The 27,309-nt window shown below is 39.1% G+C and overlaps 1 protein-coding gene across 1 annotated transcript; it reads right to left on the bottom strand.

The window, feature by feature from the left end:
* LOC8064550 (achilleol B synthase) lies at positions 1-26,850 on the bottom strand. Its single transcript, XM_021463508.1, has 18 exons — positions 26,571-26,850; positions 24,904-25,089; positions 24,135-24,224; positions 23,856-24,050; positions 23,508-23,592; positions 23,199-23,365; positions 22,287-22,475; positions 20,566-20,679; positions 6,303-6,425; positions 6,101-6,220; positions 5,434-5,532; positions 3,588-3,644; positions 2,522-2,568; positions 2,287-2,430; positions 2,030-2,207; positions 1,168-1,242; positions 999-1,082; positions 1-319 (listed from the first exon to the last, which is right to left on the bottom strand). The coding sequence occupies exons 1-18, from the start codon at positions 26,769-26,771 to the stop codon at positions 203-205; spliced, it is 2,271 nt and encodes a 756-aa protein (XP_021319183.1). The 5' UTR covers positions 26,772-26,850; the 3' UTR covers positions 1-202.

Raw genomic sequence — 27,309 nt, 5'->3', positions numbered from 1 at the left:
ATTAATATATACTTTAGTAAATACAAATTTTATTTTGTATTACTTCCATCACCATGGGCTTGGCTTATACATTATACAATACAAATTTTCTTGTGTGCTACATTCTCATCACCACGGGCTTGGTTCATGCATTATACAATACAATATATATAGAAACTTGTATCCCAAATACAATACATAGAAATGGCCTAAGATACCCACCTTAACTCTTTTTTGCAAGAAGTCGGCGGCGAAACTCTCCTAGAGCCCAGATGGGAAATAAGTTCCGGAAGTTGGGGTAATTAAAGAAAAGTGAGGAGTTGAAGTTGCCAACAATTTCCTAAAATTGAAATGCAAATTCAAACATTTTTTAGACTTTAGAGATGGCAACCACAAGATGAATTGAACAAAACGGAACAGGATGGAAGTTGATGTCAGTCCGAATGACACACACAGTTAATTGCTGATCTCCATACCTGCATTACACTAAAAAGCTACCACAAATTTTGGTCATGGACTTCTCTACTATTCTAAACATGCATGCTAACACTTATAAAACTAAACCAGGTAAAATAACATTATTACTACCCCTCCATTTCAAAAAGCAAGGCTTATATTCGTTGACCTCTTGTTTCAAAATATATAGCTGATATGTGGCTTAATTAATGAAGTTCTCTCTCTTTATTTCTCCTTGTTAATTGTGCATCTCTCTTCATAAGTATGATTAGTTCCAAGGCATATATACTGACACTAGATATATCATGGCCATTTTTTTGTTAGCCACTAGGTTTCATAAACATAATAATCCCATTTTCCAACAAAATATATACGCCTTACAAAAATATGGGAGCAGTATTTGTTTACATTTTATTAGTTTAGTCCTGCTAATTCACTAGATATCTACTCACTATGAAATTGCATAATGGCCATATTTCTCCTAATAACTAGTTGAATAAATCACTCAATTTATATTTAATATGCATGGAATACTCTATTTTGGTGTATGGAAAAACACATACTTGTTGGGGAAATTCTCCGTTCTCCATCTGCATGTTGATTAATTCTTTTGCAGCACGGTATAGTGGCGCTGGATCTTGTTCAACCTGCTCATAGTATCAACATTAGGAAAGCAGCTACATCCAATCGGACTAGGTGGGCGGGTGGGTTGGGGTGGGGCACAAATTAAACCTGTCCAGCGTAAAGTAAAGCTAGCATCGCCTGTGCAGTCTGCACTGCATGTGGCCTGCCACTATCAACATACTCCTGTTCAGTTTGTAGCAAAAAAAAGTTAGCACAAACTCTAAGTACTTTATTTTCCAGAGCATGTCTTGTTGGAAAGAACACTACTACAAAACTAATTTTAAGTCATATGTTAAAAAAAAGCTAATTTTAGCACAAAGTAGCCCAGCTGGCGCCAGCTCAGCACAATAGCAATACGTGAGGTGCTGATTGCTGAAGCTCCATCTCGGCAGCCTGCTGCTCCAGCTTTGCAGATTCGGCCTCTTTTGCACACGTACGTGCGCCGACGGTCATCGTCGGTCTTGCGTGTGCACCTCCGATCGATCCTCTCGGTTCTCAAGGTGAAGTCCTCCGGCTCTCTCTCTCAGCCACGAGGCACAACCGCGCGAGCAATGGCATGCTGGATCGATCTGCATCCGTCCAGGCCAAAGTCGCCGGCCGCCCCGGCCCCCTCACTATTGGCGGCCTCCTCTACTCGCTAGCTCATAAAAGTCAGCGCAAACTCTATCATGCGATGGATCCATCAGCGGTTGCTCGCAGCTGGGAGGAGGAAGAAAGGGTTAGGATTCCGGAGCCACACTCACCAAATCCACGACACCTTACTTCCTCCAACGAAGGTATATATTCTATCTGATGTAGTAGCTAGGTGTTCTAATCTATTCTATGAGCTATTAGCAATAATAATCCGCCTGTTAATAATCCTCTAATCTCTAATATAAGTCTAACGCATGCATGACAGCAATTAATGGAGACAACTTAATTAGAATGTCTTGACCGAATACAATAATGCAAATGATGGAAGAACAATTACCTCAGTTTGACAGCTGAGGTAGCTCTCTCCCCATCCACCGGTTGCTAGCTGCTTTGACAACAAGAAGTTGCATGCTTTCCTGATAGGCAAACTGTTCTGGTATGTTCTTCCTGCATCAGCTAATCCTTTTATACCGAAGAATGTTGCATAAGTGAAACACACAGCCCAAGAGCCGTACCTGTTTAATTAGTTATTATTACCATTAGCAGTCATAATATAATTCACGCATAAATCTTAGCAATTCATTTTGTACATACCAGGACCCATCCTTTCGCTGTACTTTCTCAATGAATGATGCACCACTTTTGATAATTTTGTCTATCTCCTCGCGACGATACATTGGACACTTGTCTCTAAACAATATTAAAACTTGTATTAATGATGATGTGCATTCAGGATACCTGCATATTTGGTTATAGGCCGTTAGTCATTGTGCAATTTAGAAACTAAATTGGTGAACATTTTAAACCACCAGATGCTCGGATCTCTTACGGATAGTCGACGATGATATTACGAAAACTCTCAGAAGGATTGATAAACTGCATTAGGAACGTAGTTAATCAATTTCACATGGTGCTAAGATTTTGATACGACATTAAAATAAAAGTACTTTAGTATGTCATGGCTAAGCTACAAAAACCACATGTTTTTGTAATATATATAAGTAATAAATGACAATGACAATATATGAAATTTTATAAAAGTAAAAGTACCAGAAAAATATATAAATCCAACAAGGGCATGGTGAAATCCCATGCATGCATGTACATGGTTGGTGGATGCAAGACTGCATTCAGGGTTGGATTTTCCAATTTCCATAAACATGTTGGGTTTACATACCATGTGCAAATAGCATTAGGGGATCAATTGTTACTCCTAAATATGGTCAGAAGCTATTATTCCTACTACTTTGCTATAAAGAGCGAAAGGGTAATATATTTTGATTTATTCTGCGCCCCCCCCCCCCCCCCAAATCATTTTAACCATGTGTATCGGTTACTGAAGACAAATATGTTTATTTTTTAATTAAAACTTCAAATAAGTGAGAACATTAGATATTTCAGTTCTACTATGAGATCAGACCCAATGTAGCACTAGATTTGCCACACACATGACACATGAATTTCTCCTGTATCACATACATGATTCCACTTTTCCTTAGCTCAGATGTTTACTAGTGAATAGTCTTGTTCGTAGACTGTTAAAAGTTGCTACAGTTAATTCATTTCAGCGATTTATTGTTTAGATCTTCATAAAGTTATGAATTAAATTCATTAAACAAAGTACAACTCTTCCAACATATTGATGATCTTCAATAAGACAGACTTTTTTTATTAGTAATATCATCAGTAAAATAAATTAGATTGTTTATCTCCACTATTTCGCTCCTAGTTGAGAAGAGCTATTTAGTAAGAAGTTCCTCAATTATTGATAGATGAAGTTCTAATTTATACAAGTATATATAGCAGAAGTCTTGGAAAAAGTTTCAAATATAGACAAAAAATCAGAAACATTATTTTTTATGGTTTACATTAATACCATGCAAAGGTATGCTCACCTCCACCCATGAAGTTGTTCGTTTACATTCAGCTGATGACAATGTACCATCTTTGTTCTTCAACAGTAGAAAAATAGCTGTATTAGTACTATTGAATTTGAAAATTGAAAGATTTTTTTTTCATATAATCATGAAATTGCAAAGTTCATCATATAGATTTAGGTAAGCGGACAACTGTTGTGAAATTCAATAACTATACGGCCAACATGTAGAGCCTTGAATTTTGGATCCAACATGCTTGATTATTCTATAGTTTGAGACAAGAATAGCGTGCAACAAAGTATATATGGCTGTCATACTAGAATTTATGTTTTCAGGCCTCCCAATGCAGAATTATTAGCTGTTGTAAAAGATCATAGCCTAGTAACATGCTAGCAGATCAACCTGAAATCGCTTGCGCTAGTACAACCTAGATATATGAGAAGGGACCACAAGTGTAATGGATGTGATGTGACATGAGGGGCATACTTGCCAACAAGTTGCCACAAATTATATGATGGTAATCTCGCTACTGTAGAAATGAAATTTACAAGCGGTCCATCACGATTTGTTATGTTGACCATGAATCAGTTGTGATGATAGCTTTGACACCCAATTCATGTTATAGATTGGTGTGATGCCTCTAGTAACTGTCAGGATACAAAATGAATGTAAATGATGGTCCAGTCACTGAACTTGTTGTGAAGAACAATATATTTAATGCTTAAAGTGAATTAAGCTCCAATTTTCCAATTACATTAGGTTTGAAGGTTGATTATGTTAAGATCTAGGTCCAGATAAATTAGAAATCTCTACTTGAATTTTATGTTACCATGGGTATGTATTTTTGTATTATTTTGAGATCTGGCATCGGACTATACCATTGGCATATTATCTTAATTGTTAATAAAAAACAAACCTGAGTTTTCCTTACCTACGTTTGATACATAAACAAAAGAGATGGTTGTTGCAAACACTGGGATGGATAATAGGCTAATGATAAAGATATTAATTATGGATCCAAATACCCATAATAATGATGCAAACACTCGTTGGAAGAGACTAGGGGCAGAGGGAGGGGGCTCTACTGCCCCCCCAATGTTGTATCGATCCCTCTGTTACCGGTTAATATATGTCTTAATAGATGTTTAGCCTCTCCTAATTTAATCCAAAAATGTTAACTACATTTGAACCCAGTAAGAAATAACCCATTTAGGCCTACCCGATGGCTCCACTAGCTTCAGTTCACGAGATATATAGACACCCTACATGCAGGTTAGGTGCCTTTAGCATGCATCTATATATCATGTCTGAGTTGTATAATGCAAATAGATCCATTGATTAGAGGTGTTCCATGCAACTAATAGTTAACCACGAAAAATAGCTAGCTTTAGTATATTCAAAGACCCTAGCTAATAGCCCAACCAATTGCTTTAAATGAACTACCTAGCAAATAAAGAATCTAGCAGTTAGGTAAAAATTGGCTATCAAGGTCCAAACTGACCCTTATTAGTAGGTGTGTTACGTAAAATATCTCTTGAGTTTGGCCAATGAATAATTTTATATACATTGAATTTGTTAGAAGTGCTAGTGATGAATAGTTTCATTTGTTCATTTGTTAGTATGCTTTACATTTAAGTACATTTTACATACTATGATGATGTAATGCCCAATGTGCTGGCAAGAAAAAAAGCTTTGTCTAAGTGTTGAAAAAATATGTTTGTTCTATGCACACGTTTTAATCTAATTTCAATACACTTTCCTAATTGGTACTTATATTTTTTTCATGCATGAATACATTCGGGAAGGAATTCTAACTGTAGCTAAAATGTTGGTAATATATGGTAGATAATTTTATTAGTCATACCACAAAAGAAAGGAGGCAATCAATAGCATCATACAACCGTTCTTGTTTGATTGTATTCCCGACAAGTTCTGAAGGAATGTCAGACAGCAGCAGTATTGCCTACACAATGAAATAAAAGGCAAACAAATGATTAAAATAGTACCTTCAACACATATATTTCTAGTAAAACATAACTATTTGTACAAAATTTTAATACATGTTAATTTAGATTCTCACTAAGATCATAAATACATTTGCTCAAGCTAAAACATGCCTCAAGAAGATAAAAGATGGATCAGACTCGAACAGAGCAAAATATTGTGATCTCCAGATCATTATATTGCACCAAGGTTGTGAATTGGAAGGATATTTTATGAAAGAGTTTACTATGGTCCTTGAGGCAAAGACGTGATAGTTTCCTTTGACAGATTTATGGCTATAAGGCCAATTGTAATTTCTATTATCTTCTTTCATTCTTAATTCTCTAATGTAATTTGCTCTTTTAATAATAAATTTCTCGGAGGGAAACCCTGCCTGTTCCTACAAAAAGATAAAACAAGGATAATGTTTTTCTTTTGCTACCAAGAGGGGACTAAGTCATCTTTATTTGACATGCAAGGTCTGATTCTTGCCATGTGAAAAGTGTTTCCAAATATTAAATTCACTTTGTGTTAGTGAAAAATATAACCTTAAGTGCTTCAGCATTAGTATCAGCAATAGCCCAAACGTTTTCTCCATTGGATAGAGTCCAAGAACCTTTTGTTCTTTCACGATAGTAGCTTTTGTAATTAGGAATGTCCTCAGTAATCTACAAGCATAAAATACTGATGTCAATTTATACTGAATCAATGATTTTCAATAAAAATATATCACACATATACTCAGTAAACCTGTGCATTTTGTAAGAACTGGTGAGCTTTTTGAAGGGTTGAACAAAACTCCTCAGTAAGCCCTGTTGAACAAAAGGCCTGAACTATGAGCGCAGTTTCCCAGCTTTGGCAACCAACATACACCTAGTGAAGAAAAACTTGTTATGTTTCTGCATTTTAAGAAAAAAATATCTAGAAAGCAACCAATACATTTATTCAGTGTTGAAGGAGCGGTTTATTTTAAGTATAAACTACATGGTGGTTTAATTTGGGTAGTAAGCAATCCTAGAGATGGGCATGGAATCATGTCAATGAGATGAAATGAAACTATTATTTCCTGCTCTACCATGCATAACTGTCAGATTCGTTGAGTCCATAAACAATTGAGCATGAATAATGAATACGCTAAAATTGGAGTGGAAGCCCAAGATTAGACGGATATGATTGCAGTACTTCTATTATAACATAGCATAGAGAGGGGTGTATGTTGTATGTACATTGTCCAAATTAGAACATAGTGTGGTCCAGCTAATGACCTCAATTAGTGTGGCAGCCTAGACGTCTCATTATAAGGTCCCGACAAGGACCAATAGCACTTAAGTAGGTAATGAGGTTAGTCTCAATGGGAGTTTTATTAGAGATTCATGCACATTAAATATGCTGATGTGGCACTGTATTAACGAAGAGGGAGATGATAAGAGTTTTATGGAAGTAGAGAGTTTTATCCCCACAAAACTCTTCTGCACTATTTCTAAAATATGGATGTGTTGAAACTGGGTCATGAAACTTCCACTGAGGATGACCTGAGAGGACCAAACAGGTATATATAGTAGCAACCCAGATCAAATCCATACTAGATATCGAGTAATGAGACAAGGTTGAGAGGAGACAAAACCTTTGTTTGATGCAGGTTAGTCATTGGGATGGTAATTACTACACACCCTTAGTGATGTTAAAAGCATTTAGGTCCTATTTGGTTTTGGTGAAAAATGACATCACTATTTCTAAAATATGGATGTGTTGAAACTGGGTCATGAAACTTCCACTGAGGATGACCTGAGAGGACCAAGCAGGTATATATAGTAGCAACCTAGATCAAATCCATACTAGATATCGAGTAATGAGACAAGCTTGAGAGGAGACAAAACCTTTGTTTGATGCAGGTTAGTCATTGGGATGGTAATTACTACACACCCTTAGTGATGTTAAAAGCATTTAGGTCCTATTTGGTTTTGGTGATAAATGACATCACCAACATAGAAAGTTGTGTTTTGCTGAGGCAACAATGAGTCAGATCACAACACATGGACTTTATTGGTATTAATTGTTGACTCTATTTGGTTTTCATGGTAATGTTGGAATGGATATATGCATCAACATTAAGATACATAAACAAGTTCTACCAAGGGTTGTAACAACCTAAAAGTTTGCTCCATTTGAAATAGAGTTAAAATGATTTAAATATGTATTTTTTGTGCTCATTAAACATAGAAATAATATTTTTCATTAAATTAGAATTTATCATAGGAGTTAGTAACATGTTTGAGCATGCATGCCACTGCATTTTATTCATTGTGATGAGTGTATTTGAACCCAAAATTCAAAATGATTCAAAATGTTTTTAGAATGGATTTGAAATGGCTTTTGAATAAAATAAAAACAAAATAAAAAGGTAAAAGCCCTCTCTCTCCCTGTTTTTGGCCCAGTAGGACAACCCAACCCAGGCAGCTCCCTCACTCACGCACGCGAGCACCAGCCTAGTAGCCGGCCGCCCGGCCCAACAAGGAAGCCCATGTTGTGGATTCGCCTTCCCCTCCTTTCTCTCGCTGCTGACGGGGCCTGCATGGCAGCGATGCCTTCTTCCACCTCCAGTCCGCCCCGGACTCCAATTGCAACAGAACACCGGATTCCTCAGGATTTCTTACAGGGGACGCGATTTAGATACCGTATATGGCCTTGTTGACCTTCCAGAGTCCTCCTTTTGCATATGCAAGTATCGTGAGGCCGTAGCCACCGCCAAGCACTGATTTAGATCTTGCCGGTGAGCAAGCTCACCACCACTGTGGACGCCATGCTCTGTGGCCGTTTTGCCATTGGGAGGTCCTTCTCGAGCCTTGTGGTGAGTTAGCGACCCCGTGGGACTTCTTCTTCCTTGATTTTGTGCCTTAACTTGCTAACATCATGATCTTAGAGTTTTGTAGAGAAGTGTCATAGCCGAAGCCAGACATCCTCAAACTCTCTTTGCTGCCAAGGAACGGGGGTGAGTTCGTCTTCACTCGCGCCTTCTCTTGGTGTTTTTCTCGAGCCTAGGCATGTGACCTCTAGGGCCGAAACCGCCATATCCGGCGAATTCCTCGCCGTCGGCAATGGCGCCGCCGCGAAAAGCCCTGTGCGCCGGTGGCCGGATCCTCCCCAATCCTCCTCAGCCATCCAATCCAAGATCAACGGTCATGATTAGAAGATACCAGTTCACTGGTATGTTTGCTAAAGAGCCCCTGTGCTTTTCTGATTTCGAACATGCAATCCAAAGCGAATTCCAAAATTACGCTTTCCCCTTTTAGAAAATGTAGTTTATCCCGTTTGATTTCAAAATACGTTTTCAATAATTATTGTTTTGCCACTGGTTTTATTTAACTCATAAAATATTCATTTTAACTCTGATTTGACCCATTTAACTTGCGTTAGGTTTGTTTTCATATAAACTACATGTTAGTAACTTTATTTCACCAACTTGCAACTTTTTATTTTTGAGTTACTATTTAAATTAATTACTTTTCTATAGAAAATCTTAGAAAATTCATAACTTCTCAGTTTTAGCTCTGATTTTTGTGATCTTTACGTCTATGTGATCGTAGTGATGCGTAGAAACATTTTGAAAGCTTTTCTTATCAATTATTACTGTTGGTGTACTATTAATTGTAGCTTTGTTTGCTTCGTGTATGTTTGGCTCTGATTGTTTGTGTGTTGATGATTGGTGATCGAGTATAGACATGGAGCAGTACTTCGGTGATCAAGATTTGTACCTTGACGACCAGCAAGATCAGCAAGAGCAATTGGATCAAGGCAAGTATAGCATTGGGTTTTCTTTCTGTGACCATGATCTTATGACTTGATTTTTGTCTAAGAAACAAACGATAAAAATGACTTTTAGCAACTTGAAGACTTATCTATACGTGATCATCCGAGATTGATAGTAAAACTATGAGGGCTATATGGCTCTAGTTTTAGCTTAGTATGAAGACCTTTTCTAGCTTGTTAGTGGTTACCTTAAATGGTGTAAGGCTTGACACATTGGGTATAGTGCGGCCTCTGTCCTTGTGTATAGGTTGTATGTTATGTGCCATGGAAGGGGGCTCTATATCTGCTTGCCGAGTGAATCTAATAGCCCTAACTTGTTAGATGAACTTTTGAAGGGCTTCATAGTGAACCCTGTCAGCCTTCCTTGGTAGTGGGTTAAGAGACCGACGGGCCTTGGACGAAAGGGTAAATCATTGCTCATGGATAAAGATGTACGACCTCTGCAGAGTATTTAATAAACTGGTATACTAGCCGTGCTCACGCACACGAGCGGCCTTAGGGACATCTACATTAAAGATGATGATTCTTGTTATGTCAAAGTACTTATTGTTTATTATTTTATGCTCTACATTATTTATGTTACATTGATCACGAGTTTGTGGGATATATATAACCTTGTTGCTATATTGGTAGAGTTTGACATGGACTCACTCTTGCTATTTCCCCCACACTTCAGGAGGAGTGTTAGACTTATGATCAACCAGTCAGTTTGGATCCTATAGAGTGGAGTTAATACCCAAAGTTTGGAGTTATCTTCCGTTGTTTGCTGCCTAAGGTTATTTCTGATGTACTAAGTACGCTATATAATTTATGCATTGTCTTTTGATATTACACCTCATTTGTAGTTATAGATTCTCTTATAAGACTCACATATGGTGTATATCTGGTTTTGTCTTTAAAATCGGGTATTACAAGGGCGATGAAAATGAAAACTAAGAGCATGGCCTGGTTTGAGATGCAAGAAACCCTGAATGCAAGAAAAGAAGTTAGGACTCGATAAAATTGAAATGGAATATCCTAAAACTTTAGTGAACACCAGATGCTTAGGTGTTCGCTAGATACTTCTCACTAGACAAAGCTTCTAGAGTGTTATTTCTGAGTTAGACTCACTGTAAATCTCAGCACACTAGATACCATCACCCAAGAAAGGACATTGAGGGTAAGGAGTGATTAACACTCACCAAATCTATTGTAACACCCAAAATTTTGAATTTTAATTAATAGGATTTAATTTGAATTATTTAAGAATTTTAGTGAGCATTTAATTTAGCAAATAAATAATTTTTGTGGAAATTAAAATTTATCATAAGCTTAGTAACATGATTTTGTGCATTCATGCTGAGACATATTTTATTTTGTGTTGATTGTATTTGGTTTGTATTTAATTGTCCTCAAAATCCTTTCTGAAAAGGCTTTGAAAAAAAATAAAACAAAACAGAAAAGAAATTAGAAAAAAAAAGAGAAAGCCCCTGGGATCCAGGCCGAGGCCCAGCTCCCCTCACTCCCCCCGGCCTGCTCTTTCTTCTCCCCTCCCCCTCGCCCCGGCCCACTCCCTTTCCTCGGCCCAGCCCGCGCGTGGCCTGGCGGGCGCGCCCCTCTGCCTTGGCTCGCTGACGAGCCGGCCCCGCAGCGCAGCGCCTCCCCCTTCTCTCTCAGTCGCTGACAACCGACCCCACCCGGCAGTGTCTCGCCCCCTCCCATCTTCTTCCCAGCGTCGTGGGTGAGACGGACTCGGCCGGATCGAACCGAGGCCCGAGTTCTCGGGATTTCCTTCCCAAACGCGCAAACCGAGACCCATATAACGTCCTAGGTCAACCCCGCGGCTCCCTCTTTGCGTCAAAGTTGAGGAACCGAGCCCTAATCGCCGTGTTGGATCTCGCCGAAACGGAAACGAAGCCGCCACCGCCATAACCGAGTTCCGTTGCTCTCTGGTTGTTGTAAGCTCCATGCCGAGCTTTGTGATGCCCTTGCAGAGCCGTCGGACTTGTTCTTACATTTTCTTGTGCTCCCAGTGATTCGTTGAACGACGCCGAAGTTCCGAGGAGCACCGATCCGCCATCCCGAGTCGCCGGTCACCTCCGAGCCTTTCCCGAGTTTTGATCTTGCCCTAGGTGAGCTCGCGCTAACTCTCTCTTGCTCCCCGTGCCTTCGGTTTTGAGTTTGATGCACTCTAGCGCGTTTCCCATGGTCTCCGGCGGGCTTCTAGCGCCGGCAATGGAGGACTGCCGCGCTAGTCACTGTTCCGGCCGGCGCCATCTTTTTCCCCGGCCCCGATCTATTCCTAGCCGTTCATCTCGCGATCAGCGGCCCTAAAGCAACGATACCCCTTCAGCTATGTACTTTTGCTAAAGAGCCCCTGGAAGATCCAGCGCTCAACCCGCAGTCCAAAGCGGCACAGTGGAATACGTCAACAGCTTTAGAAAACGTATTTCACCCTGGTATATTTCAAATACGCTTTCAGCAAATTACAAGATTACCACTGGAAGTATTTTGGTCATAAAATACTCATTTTAACTCCGTTTTTGTCCATTCAAATTTCGTTAGATTCGTATTTACGAGATCTACATGATAGAAGTATTATTCCTCTGTTTTGAAACTTTTTAATTTCCTGGTATTAATTAATTAATTATTTCTCTATAGGAAATCTTAGAAAATTCATATCTTTCTCGTTTTAATTCCGATTTTCGTGAAATTTACGTTCGTGTGATCGTAGCGCTGCGTAGAATATTTTCATAAACTTTTATATTTGTTTTACCACTGTTTGTTGTATTGTTCTAATTATATCTTGTTTGCTTCGTGTATGATTGTCTACATTGGATTGTGTGTTGTTGATTGATGATTGGGATTAGACGGTGAGCGATACGTCGGTGATCAAGGTCAATCTTTCGAAGGCCAGCAGCAGGCTCAGGAGAGCTTTGATCAAGGCAAGTATAACTTGGGATCATCCTTGTTACCTATTCACTATTAACTACATATATATCATATGCATGCTATCACCTTGTCGACCTTAGCAAAATCATAGATGATTGTTACCTGGATTCCTTGCTACCTACTTGATATGCATTTGTTGTAGATGTGCTAGTGCTTGATATAATCCATGATCTTGTAAGATGATTAATAGCTATGCAATGAACATAAAAGAATGACAAATAACTGTATGAGATCTTGTCTGTAAGTGATCACCGGGACAACAGTGCAACCATGAGGGCTATAATGACTCTGGCTTTAGCTCAGTATGAAGCACTTTTCTAGCTTGTTAGAGGTTACCCGAAAGGGCGGAGGGGCTGAACCGTTTTGGGTATAGTGTGGCCTCTGTCTGTATGAGTATAGGCTGCGAGTCATTGTGCCATCGGAAGGGGGGCTCTATATCTGCGCGCAAAGGAAACCTTGCGGCCCTAACTTGTTAGACGAACTTTTGAAAGGCTTCATAGTGATCCCTGCCGACCTTCCTTGAAAGTGGGTTAAGAGGCTGATCACCTTGGGCGAAAGGGTAAATCGTGACTCATGGGTAAAGATGTACAACCTCTGCAGAGTGTTAAAAACTGGTATACTAGCCGTGCTCACGGTTATGAGCGGCCTTGGGGGTTCTTGCTGCGCCGACGATGAGCTTATTAAGTTGTTATGTTCATTTGATTATCGTTTATGCTATGGATTAATTATGCTTACACTTGATCATGGGATTAATGGATTATTTATGCTACCTTGACAATTACTATTTAATTATGAATATGCTATCCACTATTAAAAGCTAAATGCAGTCAAACCCGTGTCAACTAATTGAGCCTCATGAACCCCTGGTTATACTTGTTGAGTACGATATGTGCTCACTCTTGCAATTTCCCAACACCTCAGGATATGATAATGAAGACGACTGGAATGAGGATTATCGTTATGAGTACTAGGTTTGGAGTCAACCAGTCAACAGTGTCCCTGTGTGGAGCTTCCGTCGAGAGCGTTGATTACTTTATGCTATCATTTTTGTATGAGACTATGTGATTTACTATGTTCCGCTATGTAATAAACACAGCAATGGTACATTTGAGATTTGTCTACTTATGTGTGCGACTGTTTCTGGGGCACATATGAGTCTTTTATGCATCCTATTTTGTTTTTTAAAATATGGGTGTGACAAATTGGTATCAAAGCTTTGTTGACTGTCGGATGCAAGCCTAGTTAGAAATTGGCCGTCTTAAGAATTTGAAATTGCTATAAAATCCTTGTTCTATAAGCCTTGATATTTTCTTCTACACTATATCCTATTCATCTTCACCTTGTTGCTTATTTTAAAGACTTGTTGTCATCCCCACTCTTTGCTTTGAATATGCTTTTAGAACCTTTCTTACCACCTTCTGGCGTCATTGAAATAGGAGTTATAGGATCTTCACCTTTAATAGGGAGAGAACGTTAGTACCGCAAGTTGAGTCAATGCTTGAAGTGTGAACTTTTGATGCTTGGTTTGGTTTGTTATTATGCTTATGCTTGATTTGGATTTTTGTAATGACTGTAATGATCTTATGGACTTTCTCTACAATTTCATTTAGTTTATAGGCCTAAGATATAAGGATTAATGAACTAAATAGTTGGGTTTGGGTAAAATTCTGTTTCTGTCCTTTGCTGTTTTCTGGAGCAGTCTGCAAAGAATCTGGTACATCTCAAAATCTGTTCATGCAATGTCCATCAAATTTTTCTGGGAACAAGTAGACTTCCATATCTTTCCAATGCCGCAAGAATGACCATATTATCGATTATGAGCTTAGAGTTATGACTGATTCAAATTGAGGTTTCTGCGCAGTATGGAATTCTGGAACAGTTTCGGTTGTACCCAGTTTTTTGCTTAACCTCACGTTGGAATCTGGTAATATGATCTAAATGAAAGTTGTAGACAATTTCTTTATCTTTCCAACGGTGTACAGCATGTATCCTTTTGAATGCTGGAACTCGAGATATGACTGATTTTATGATCTGCTAATGTTGGATGTCACCCAGAAAATTTCAGATTCCGTTAACTCTTGTAATTGTCATGTTGGACATTACTAAGATGTGTTTATATACCTTGGAATGCAGATGGCAGCAAGGGGAAGAGGCAGAGGTAGAGGCCGTGGCAATGGCAATGGTGGCAATGGCCCAATCACTGTGGAGGAACTCATGCAAACCCAAAATGAGATGATGCACGTCTTCATGCAGCACTTACAGCATCAACCTCCACCAACACCACCACCTGTTCATGTGAGAGATAAGCGTGGCGAGTTTATGAAGGGAAGACCCCTGGTGTTTACACATTCAGCTGATCCTATGGAGGCAGATGATTGGCTTCGTGCTATAGAGAGACAACTGAACATAGCCCAGTGCAATGATATGGAGAAAGTGTTGTATGCTTCTGGACAACTTCAAGGTGCAGCTCAAACATGGTGGGAGTCATATCAAGCTGCTCGTCCCAACAATGCTCCTCCTGTCACTTGGTTGGAATTTTGCAGAGACTTTAGAGCACGATATATCAATGAAGGAATGATGGAGCTCAAGCAGGAAGAATTCAGATCTCTCAGGATGGGTTCTATGTCTGTGGCGGAGTATCATGACATGTTTGAGCAGTTGGCTCGCTATGCTCCAAACGAAGTTAGAGAAGACGCTGACAAACAACGTCTCTTCATGAAAGGTCTTTACTATGAACTTAGGTTGCAGTTGGCTGGAAACACATATCCTACCTTCCAGGCTCTGGTAAACCGTGCTATTGTGTTGGATAACATGCGTAAAGGTCAAGATAAGAAGAGAAGAATGTTAGCCCAAGGTTCTGGAGGCAACAACGCCAACGTTTCAATTTGCAGCAGGGCGGTCAACAGAGGTACCATGGACCAGTTAGTCAAGGGGATCGTAACCAACAATCTCAGCGTAATCCTAATCAACAACAGAGTGGACAACAGACTTCTCGCTCGGGAAATTCAAATGCCACCTCTATGAAGAGAAGTGCTTCCAATACCCCTACTAGGTGTTTTCGCTGTGGGAAAGAAGGTCATATGTCATATGATTGCCCGGAGAGATTCAACCAGCAGAACAACAATCAAAAGTTTAATTCTCATGGAGCAAAGGTGAACCATGTGGCTGCAGAGACAGTACAAGAGGGACCGGAGATTATGATGGGTACGTTCAGTATCAACTCTATTTCCGCTAAAGTTTTATTGGATTCTGGAGCTTCACATACATTCATATCACAAGCATTTGTTAGAGTTCACAGCATACCACTAGTTGCCTTGAAAACCCATATGCTAGTAAACTCACCAGGGGGGACTATACCAGTTTCATATTGTTGCCCCTCAGCAAGTCTTTCTTTAAGGGGGGTAGATTTCCCTGTTAGTCCCATGGTTATGAGAACCTCAGGCATAGATGTGATATTGGGTTTGGATTGGATGAAGAAATATGCTACGGAAATTAAGTGCAAAGAGAAAGTAGTAGTTGTGACAACACCCAAGGGAGAGAGAATCAGTGTGGATGTAGCAGTGCAGGCTCCACCCACAGCTACAGTGAATCAGCTGGATGATGGTGTTGATCTTGAGGACTGTGTAGGGAATAAATTTTCAAATAAGTTACCAGGTATGTTACTCGACTAGAGACATGAATTTGCTAGTGCAATGGGACTGGTTTTCACAAGGAGAAACAACTTGGGAAAGAGAAGAGGATTGGAGAGAATCAAATCCACAAGTGGTTTGTTTATACACTGCTCAATCTCGAGGACGAGATTTTTTTAAGGGGGTAGAGTTTGTAACACCCAAAATTTTGAATTTTAATTAATAGGATTTAATTTGAATTATTTAAGAATTTTAGTGAGCATTTAATGTAGCAAATAAATAATTTTTGTGGAAATTAAAATTTATCATAAGCTTAGTAACATGATTTTGTGCATTCATGCTGAGACATATTTTATTTTGTGTTGATTGTATTTGGTTTGTATTTAATTGTCCTCAAAATCCTTTCTGAAAAGGCTTTGAAAAAAAATAAAACAAAACAGAAAAGAAATTAGAAAAAAAAAAAGAGAAAGCCCCTGGGATCCAGGCCGAGGCCCAGCTCCCCTCACTCCCCCCGGCCTGCTCTTTCTTCTCCCCTCCCCCTCGCCCCGGCCCACTCCCTTTCCTCGGCCCAGCCCGCGCGTGGCCTGGCGGGCGCGCCCCTCTGCCTTGGCTCGCTGACGAGCCGGCCCCGCAGCGCAGCGCCTCCCCCTTCTCTCTCAGTCGCTGACAACCGACCCCACCCGGCAGTGTCTCGCCCCCTCCCATCTTCTTCCCAGCGTCGTGGGTGAGACGGACTCGGCCGGATCGAACCGAGGCCCGAGTTCTCGGGATTTCCTTCCCAAACGCGCAAACCGAGACCCATATAACGTCCTAGGTCAACCCCGCGGCTCCCTCTTTGCGTCAAAGTTGAGGAACCGAGCCCTAATCGCCGTGTTGGATCTCGCCGAAACGGAAACGAAGCCGCCACCGCCATAACCGAGTTCCGTTGCTCTCTGGTTGTTGTAAGCTCCATGCCGAGCTTTGTGATGCCCTTGCAGAGCCGTCGGACTTGTTCTTACATTTTCTTGTGCTCCCAGTGATTCGTTGAACGACGCCGAAGTTCCGAGGAGCACCGATCCGCCATCCCGAGTCGCCGGTCACCTCCGAGCCTTTCCCGAGTTTTGATCTTGCCCTAGGTGAGCTCGCGCTAACTCTCTCTTGCTCCCCGTGCCTTCGGTTTTGAGTTTGATGCACTCTAGCGCGTTTCCCATGGTCTCCGGCGGGCTTCTAGCGCCGGCAATGGAGAACTGCCGCGCTGGTCACTGTTCCGGCCGGCGCCATCTTTTTCCCCGGCCCCGATCTATTCCTAGCCGTTCATCTCGCGATCAGCGGCCCCAAAGCAACGATACCCCTTCAGCTATGTACTTTTGCTAAAGAGCCCCTGGAAGATCCAGCGCTCAACCCACAGTCCAAAGCGGCACAGTGGAATACGTCAACAGCTTTAGAAAACGTATTTCACCCTGGTATATTTCAAATACGCTTTCAGCAAATTACAAGATTACCACTGGAAGTATTTTGGTCATAAAATACTCATTTTAACTCCGTTTTTGTCCATTCAAATTTCGTTAGATTCGTATTTACGAGATCTACATGATAGAAGTATTATTCCTCTGTTTTGAAACTTTTTAATTTCCTGGTATTAATTAATTAATTATTTCTCTATAGGAAATCTTAGAAAATTCATATCTTTCTCGTTTTAATTCCGATTTTCGTGAAATTTACGTTCGTGTGATCGTAGCGCTGCGTAGAATATTTTCATAAACTTTTATATTTGTTTTACCACTGTTTGTTGTATTGTTCTAATTATATCTTGTTTGCTTCGTGTATGATTGTCTACATTGGATTGCGTGTTGTTGATTGATGATTGGGATTAGACGGTGAGCGATACGTCGGTGATCAAGGTCAATCTTTCGAAGGCCAGCAGCAGGCTCAGGAGAGCTTTGATCAAGGCAAGTATAACTTGGGATCATCCTTGTTACCTATTCACTATTAACTACATATATATCATATGCATGCTATCACCTTGTCGACCTTAGCAAAATCATAGATGATTGTTACCTGGATTCCTTGCTACCTACTTGATATGCATTTGTTGTAGATGTGCTAGTGCTTGATATAATCCATGATCTTGTAAGATGATTAATAGCTATGCAATGAACATAAAAGAATGACAAATAACTGTATGAGATCTTGTCTGTAAGTGATCACCGGGACAACAGTGCAACCATGAGGGCTATAATGGCTCTGGCTTTAGCTCAGTATGAAGCACTTTTCTAGCTTGTTAGAGGTTACCCGAAAGGGCGGAGGGGCTGAACCGTTTTGGGTATAGTGTGGCCTCTGTCTGTATGAGTATAGGCTGCGAGTCATTGTGCCATCGGAAGGGGGGCTCTATATCTGCGCGCAAAGGAAACCTTGCGGCCCTAACTTGTTAGACGAACTTTTGAAAGGCTTCATAGTGATCCCTGCCGACCTTCCTTGAAAGTGGGTTAAGAGGCTGATCACCTCGGGCGAAAGGGTAAATCGTGACTCATGGGTAAAGATGTACAACCTCTGCAGAGTGTTAAAAACTGGTATACTAGCCGTGCTCACGGTTATGAGCGGCCTTGGGGGTTCTTGCTGTGCCGACGATGAGCTTATTAAGTTGTTATGTTCATTTGATTATCGTTTATGCTATGGATTAATTATGCTTACACTTGATCATGGGATTAATGGATTATTTATGCTACCTTGACAATTACTATTTAATTATGAATATGCTATCCACTATTAAAAGCTAAATGCAGTCAAACCCGTGTCAACTAATTGAGCCTCATGAACCCCTGGTTATACTTGTTGAGTACGATATGTGCTCACTCTTGCAATTTCCCAACACCTCAGGATATGATAATGAAGACGACTGGAATGAGGATTATCGTTATGAGTACTAGGTTTGGAGTCAACCAGTCAACAGTGTCCCTGTGTGGAGCTTCCGTCGAGAGCGTTGATTACTTTATGCTATCATTTTTGTATGAGACTATGTGATTTACTATGTTCCGCTATGTAATAAACACAGCAATGGTACATTTGAGATTTGTCTACTTATGTGTGCGACTATTTCTGGGGCACATATGAGTCTTTTATGCATCCTATTTTGTTCTTAAAATATGGGTGTGACATCTATGCTCTGTTGAAGTCAATGAATACTTAAGTAGCAAGAACATTAGAGAGGGAGAGAGTTGTCAATGGATTGAGTTTCTCACCTAAAGCTTTCAACAAATAATAATCAGATGCTCTTATAAGGTTAGCAAATGCTTCAATCAAAGCTTTATAAAATAGTAACACTAGATTCTTATAGTGAGGTGAGGTACTAGCACTCACAATATCCTCTTGCCAAATTAAATTGCACTAGACTATTTGGGGTTTGAAATTTTTATGCATGGAGAAAATAACTAGTTTTGATATGTTAATGTAGCCACACCTCATCGATTTTAGGTTTCTTTCCACCCTTTGGGGTTCATATATATCTACACCTTGAAGTCAAAAGGAAGAACCAGAACTAGAGTAATTTGCAAGTTTATTGACTGAAGATTAAGGACACCATTAGTGCATCCACCTATTTTTTGGCTGGTTTTGGGGAAAATGAGGTTTGCTTTCTCCTCTTAAGATAGGCATCACCTAGATGGCTTGGTGGTGTTGATTCTTGGTGAGCTTCCAAGGAGGTGACACTTGCGGAATAGCCAAATAAAGGATGATGGATTACCACTAGAGAGCATTCCATCCATGTAACACCTAGTGTCCAAAATATGCTTAGGGCCTAGCTTCTCATGTGGAATGGGCCCGCATACATGTAACACCTCTCTTACACTTTCATCCTTACTTCATGTAAAATGGTTAACTTGGAGGTATTATGTTTGGAACAATAAGGATTATAAGCTAGCCCTTACCATCCTAAGGTTTCATGGTGGTATTAAACCCACTAACTACAACTCCACATATGCCACATGAGCCAACTTCACAACTGCTACTAGTTTCTAATGGGGTAGGGTATTATAGTCCATTTGTGGTTCAAGGGGGAGGTAGCCATAACACATGTGTTCCAATAAGAACATCAACAATGTTGACTCTTTGATGCCTAAAGAAAAAGCCTTCTGAACCATCTTTCTTACTTTCTAGAGGTTACATTCTTGCAAGTGTTTGCTTTGCTAGATTTTCCATGCTAGAATATGATTGGAACTAGGTTGCAAAATGTCTTCACATCAGACACACTTCGTCCATGAGGAACAACATGTGTAATGCAAAATTTAGAAGTAAAATTCAATCCTCAACCAAAGAAATCCACTCTCTTAGGTAACTTGATCCTTTTAGTAGTCATATATCTTTCTAAGTGGCACATTATGCATCAACTAATTCGAGGGCATATGTGTGTGAGAGTTGTGCTCAAACATCTTCTTTTCTTAATGCAATGTTCTTAAACATCACAATTTCATTGGATAACACTGCTATAGAAATAATTTTTTGGAGGCATCATTTTTCAAGGTGGTTGTTATTTGGCCTAGCCCAACAAACGCCTCATTTCTAGAGGTGTTGGTACATGCGACTACAAAAACCACTCGTATGAATCATTTTTCACCATTCCTACACATATAATGTTATTTATAGTAGTGAGAACAAAGCACAAAAAATAGTACCTTTGACTTCATTCCATCTTCAGCAATCCACAAAAAGTCATGAATCCTTGGGAGATGTTGTCTAAATTCATGGGAGTTTGGTTTTTCTATCCAACAACATATCATATTTAAGACCTAATTGCATAAAAAGGAAAAGTTAGTAAAATAATAGTTTTGTACAACATGATTCGTTGCAAATAAGGTAGTAGTATGCCTTTTCTTTCATAAACAATCTAGTTAGGTGATCCAGTGATGGCTAACTATGGGTAGAGTTTCATCATGTAAGAGTATTTTGTAGGTCTATTTGATCTATCTAGGAAAGTGACTTGTAAATTTTTGTAGAGATTTAAACTCATTACCGGCTTGGAAAGGGATTTAAGAACATTATGAAATGAAATTGAGTATATGCAAATGGTAGTAGCATGTGTACTAGGAGAAAGTTAAGGGTTTATTAATACTATTCTTATTAGCAGCTTACCTATGTTTATGATTTTCTTTTATGAGATTTCAAATGGACTACTTGATAAATTGGATACCATTTGATCTATATCAATATGGTACCGTGATAATCATCCAAGGGAAAACATACATGCCAAATAGAATACCTTATGCCAACACAAACACAATTGTGGCCCATGCATTTCCAGATGTTGTTGTCCAAAAATGTAAGAAAATGACTATTTAGTTTTTGAAATGTGGCCCATGCTAGGTTGGGGTTTCTTTGGACAAGGGAAAAGGAAACAAAAGATACATAGCAATTTTGAAACAATTATAGTGGGGTCTCCCTTGCTGTATTTTCCACTCAAAAAATTGTGAAACAATGTGTTGGAGGATCAATAATAAAGTCACTCATATCATAAAATATAAATCTGTTTTAGCAAGGTTTGAAACTATGTGGATTTTCTAACTTGGACCATCCATATCTAAAATTTCATGCAGATTGGGAACACTGATGTTAGTAGATATTGCTAGTCAAAATTAGAAAATTTTAATAACATTCTTGCTTCTGCAAACACCTCAACTAATTTTTAGTAATTGAACCCTTATGCAATGAGCCAATAATATAGTGTGTACATAACAAAGTAGATAATTGAATTTTAAAATAACAATAGGGTGGGAGATTGCTAGCATTATCATCATGCAACTAGAAGGCAACATGTATGTGCCAGGACAAACATAAAGTCTTCTTTTGACTTATAAACAAATTAAGGCAGAGCTATGCAGTCTTATAATTAATTGTGTTTATTTGTGGGGATGAAGATGTAGAGACTCTAGAGTACTTTGACTTTTATCCACTATCCTTTTGCTAATGCTTGTTGGGCTCTGTTAAACCTTGAAATTGAGATATATGATAATCCTTTCTAGGTGTTGCAAAGCTTGGGAAGTAGTTAATGCTACCCTTTTTCATAGAAGTCACTATCTTAATGAGCGGAAGCATTTTTCTATTTGATCAGTAAGAAATTATTGCATCTTAAGATGAATTCTAGTTGAGATTGAAAAAAATGCAAACCAAGAAGGTTTAAAGAAACTTTTCCCATGGTGAGATATCTAACAAATGGTTAGAGGACCTTATATAATTTTGTTGATCTTCTTGTATATTTTTTGTTTATTGGTATTTTGTGTTTCACATTTTCTCTCTTTTCAATATATTATAATTAGTAGAGACTTGACCTCCTATAGCTTAAAAAAGACAGATATGGAAGAAAGCCTAGCCTTTATTTTAAAAGATAATGGGATGCTACCTTGTTAATAGGGCATAAGCCAACATAGTTGCTGTTTTCATCTTCGTAGTGGATATGTTCCATGAGGTTGCTCATAGCTCTTTCTCGTAGCTTATTCATCGGCCAGAGATTTGATAATGGTTCTACAAAGTTATTTAAATAAGCGAGTGCAACACTTTGCAACCATGAACGGCGATAGATAAGGTCTTCCTGCAATGACCAAAGGAAAAAGAACAACAATTACTTTTACATAATTGAATACCTGCATGATATGTCCTTATGCAACTGGTCATTTTTTTGTACATAGTGAAATCTGATTATGACTGAAGCACAACCATGCAACGTCACACATGCATAGACTCATATATAATACACGCTACTAGAATATGGAATTGCCTTGGCAGCCAATAATATCCTTGAGAGGCGAAATAAAACTGCCAAAAATATATTTGTAACACCAGTAATGTGAACAATTTTAAAATACATCTTGTATGTCAACACAATTTCAGCTCCAGTATATTTTTGAGTATGAGACAAAAAAAGGAACAACTCTAGCAGGACCCTATTATAGCAAGACTCCTAATCCCCAGCTTGGAGCCCCACTTCAAGGGGTTTTCTCCCAATCTAGTCGTTGGATAAACATGATTAAATATTTTTAAATGTTGGCCAATCACACTAAAGGGAGGCCAAACGTTGACTTTTTTTATTCTACGCTCATATTTTTAAAAATGTGCCATGTTAAAATATACATCATGCCATCTAGCACAAGATAGATTCAGCACTACTAACACTGACATGATGTAAAATTGATAAATAAACCCTAATATTAATAAACTATGTGAAAATGAGCATAGTTGTTTAGAATATGACTATTTTGTACATGATGACTAGTGGTAGTATAAAGAAACAATGCTGAGAAGGATAGTAATATACCTTGGCGCAAGAATTGCGAGCCTTGTTCCAATCGATCTCATTATATGGTATATTGTAGATCTCATTTCTTATTGCCAAAATAGTTGGAGTGATAGGTCCAACAAACTTTTTTCCATAAATGTAAGCCATTGGCATGTAAACCATTCGACAAAAGCACCAAAATCTTCCTAGAAAGAATTAAATTAAATGCAAGGTGTAGAGTGCATTCAAATATTTGTTTAATTTATTTACACTCTAGTGCACACAAGTTGGAATAAATATGCTTGTGGATACATATGAACTAGGAAAATGTGGATTAGGATAAAATACCAGGATGAATTGGGAGAAAATGTGGAAGCATCCATAACTCAGGAATAATTGCATTGTTCCCAGACCAATCATATGCACCTACCACCTTTTGTTGAAATCAACAACAATGAATTGCATTAATTTCACTCCACAACCATATATTTACAATGCCAAAGATGTTCATCGCTAGAAAATGTTGTTTAACTAGTGAGAACTTACATTGTATTGCAACCTAAAAGAATAAAACAAAAATAAGATGTTCATTCCATATATAAATAAATCTATTAATTATTTTTTGAAGCAAATCTATTAATTATTGAAGCTTAAACTATTTGTACATTTATAAAATTTGATGACTTATTTGCATACCGAGAGATATATCTTTGCCCATTGTGGTGCTGCAGTTGCAGTTCCATGAGACAAAATCCAGGCACGCCCTTTGGATAATGCATCATTTTCTCCATCAAGCACCTCTCCTAGAATCCTTAAGGTTGCATAGTTTACGCATGTGCCAAACATGGAGCTTGGTCCCAAGGTATGTGTTCCCCAGCCTCCATCCTCATTCTATACATATTATATTTCATAGAATATGTAAGATATTCTATGTATTCTACATTGTGTAGAAATTTTAAGCAAACATTGAAATACCTGGATGTTATAAATGTAGCGACATATCTCATGTATATGCTCTATTGACAAAACTTCATGTAGTGATCGTGTGACATGTAATGCAAATATCTAAAAGACACAAAAAAAAAAGGTAGAGCAATGTTAAAGGTATGATTTTATAGATATAGTAAATGAATTTTGTGAGATAAAAGTATGATACCACCACAATTATTGAATATAATTTTCCAATGAAAAAATGAAATAACTAATGTGACAATGTATGTTTATTTGGTCAAATAGTGACCTTTTGTAAAATATCATGAGAATGGAACCTCAAAATGTTATTGAGATCATATCCAATTAGTATTTCACAACAATGGTTAACATTTTATACCTTAAAGCATACTATATGTTTCTATTTTACAGGATTCTGTTTACATATTTGTATTTTTAATTATATCAATAAAAGGACTATAAATCCATTCATTGTTGACGTACATTATCATATCCCCCAAAAAGAATGTTTGTTATGGTGTTGTGTTTCTATCATTAGTTATCCACAATAATGGTTAACATTTTATATATTCCTTAAAACATACTATGTTTCTATTTTATAGGATTTATGTTTACATTTTTATATTTTTAGTTAAATCAATAAAAAGACTATAGATCCATTCATTGTTGACGTGGTATTATGTTTCTAGCATTTTGTTATTTATTATATGTTACTTTGTGTGCTTTGATAATTCAAAGTTTGTTGTGGAAGCTTCGATTTCTCATAAACTTAGATCATAAATAAAACTCATACCATGAGTGGTAGAATGAACAAAATCCCGCTGTAACCCCCAGGCCAATGCCCATCCGGTCCTTGCAAAGAAGAAAATTGACTAAGGGCACGCCTCAACACAGCTAGTATAGTTTCTCCCGTGGCTTCTGAATCATTGTCAATCTTGATAGATGGAAGGTTTGTACTATGAAGGTTCTGTTTTGTATACTGCAAAGGGATGGACACCGAACCATGAGACTTCATCAAAGATGCCGTACGTAGGTGAAAACACAAATGTGTAGTAATTCAAATTGAAAATTAGACAAGTCCTGCACACTACAAAATAAATAAATAAATTATGAGACACGTCAAAAACTTTACATAGGCAAGCAGGCCTGGCCTGCCTCATAATTAAACGGCAGGGGGCTTAAGCATTTCTTAAGGCAGGTTGCATTGCCTAAGTCACCCACCTTTATGCATGCATTTTTATAGATGGTTCTAACCATCAACAGGAGAGAAATAGCTCATTGGAGTGACCATTTTTAAATATGATTTGACCGTCTCAGTTACTCATTTTATAGTAGTGGGCCCCTTATTGCAAGCAACAAGTTGTGCATGGAAGCATATGCAGTAATAGGTCGAACTCAAGTGAATGTGAGGAGAATTATGAAAGAGAAGGTGTGACATGGGTAGAAGTAATAATAATCAAAAAGTTTCCTATAGACAAATAAAAGATTATTATTGTATAGCTTGGCTAATAACCAAGCAGGAAATATATACTTGGCTTTATTATGGGCTTGCCCTCTTAGGGCAAGAGCAGAACAAAATTGAAGTCAATTTGAACCAATGAGAAAAGTAACTCCATCAGCCAGTTAAGTGAAACTCAATGCTTGAAACTAAAAGGGGACACCACCGGATCAACAAACAAACGAAGACAGTGCCTTCAAGGAGGGGCGCAACACCCACCAGCTCTAATTTCACCCATCCAGCACTGCACCAACTATGTTTTCACGCCAACAAAAACCCAAGACGCATGAGGTGGCTATGAGATATGAATTCAATTAAGGAGCGAGGAAGACGACACATGCATATGAAGGGAATTGTCATCATATCACGGGCCTGGCATATTTATTACGGACAAAAATAGTGCGTCCCGGTCCCATATGTAAGAAATATGCCCGAAATTAAACGGACTCTATTTAGTGCGCATAAAATCTTCATGAAATCTGTATTGAGATTGGCCTTAGAGAGGTGTGTACTCTCTATAATATTTGTCGTCATAGTTTGCGTGGCGATAAATTTAACTAGATTTGTAGAAAATATTAGCAACATTTTTGTTCATTGAGACCAAGACAAGGTCACTAGATAGACAATCCGAGGGTCAGCAAGGCACCTGCAAACAATCCGGCCGGCCACTGCAGGATATAAAGCAAGGGATGACAATTTAATTTTGCAAGTACACTTGCACCGGACCCAGTCCAACGATGATGGTGAACACACAGCAGGAACACGTACCACCGGACGAAAGACAGGCCATGCATCCATATATATAGAGAGAGATGCACCAAAGCTAGCACAAAATCTTTGAAGCAACACGTACGTAGGGTTGATGAAACTGATGATGCATGGTGACGCAAAAACGTACGATAGATGGAAAACAACGGCAATAATAATAATAATAATTAGCAGACATATATGGATGTACTTTCCTGCATCCGCATGAGAAGGTCACTGCACTCCCGGTGCGTGAAGCGGTTGCGGGTGTACTCCCGGCGCAGCCTCTCCACCTCGGCGCGCTCCTCCGGCGTGCCGGCGGCGGGGTCGAACTCCCACACCTCCCGCCCAAAGAAGCCATTCGGCGACCGAAGCAACGGGTTGCTTGGCCTCTCGCCGATCTTTAGCCGCCACATGACACCACACCACCTAGCGCATGCAGCTAGTGCTAGCTAGCTCTCAGATGTGTACGTACGATATACACTGCTAGGATGATTCTGATAGAGTAATCTCATCCAAACTGAATGTATATATATATATATATATAAAGCTGTGGAAGGATCGATATGCATGATCGATCCCCCTGGTGATGACGACAGAACCTGCAGTGTTAATTACTTTCAGCGCTTCTCAGTCAAAGAACAGTACAAGTCGGGCTTGGCATCCGCTGCCATCATCATCCACATGCACAGCTCTTCTCGATCGGCCGTGCCCGTGTGGTGTCTGCCACTGCATCGGCGTCTTCTCTCTGGTCCATCGTGATAGAATCGTGGACTGATAGTAGAAGAGCAGCACGTACGTAGCTAGACCAGCGTCAGCTAGCTCATCGCGCGCGTTGTCTCTACGTGCGTACGTACGCACACTGTTCTTTTCCTATCGTAAGTCTTTAATTTGTTTGACCGCGCGCGATCGACGTCTTCGGCGCGGCCCTGAGCGCGCGTGACCGGCCTGTTT

This window comes from Sorghum bicolor, chromosome 1 (assembly GCF_000003195.3).
Source record: "Sorghum bicolor cultivar BTx623 chromosome 1, Sorghum_bicolor_NCBIv3, whole genome shotgun sequence".
NCBI classification, from domain to species: Eukaryota; Viridiplantae; Streptophyta; class Magnoliopsida; order Poales; family Poaceae; genus Sorghum; species Sorghum bicolor.
This window is presented reverse-complemented; position numbering and strand designations above follow the sequence as displayed.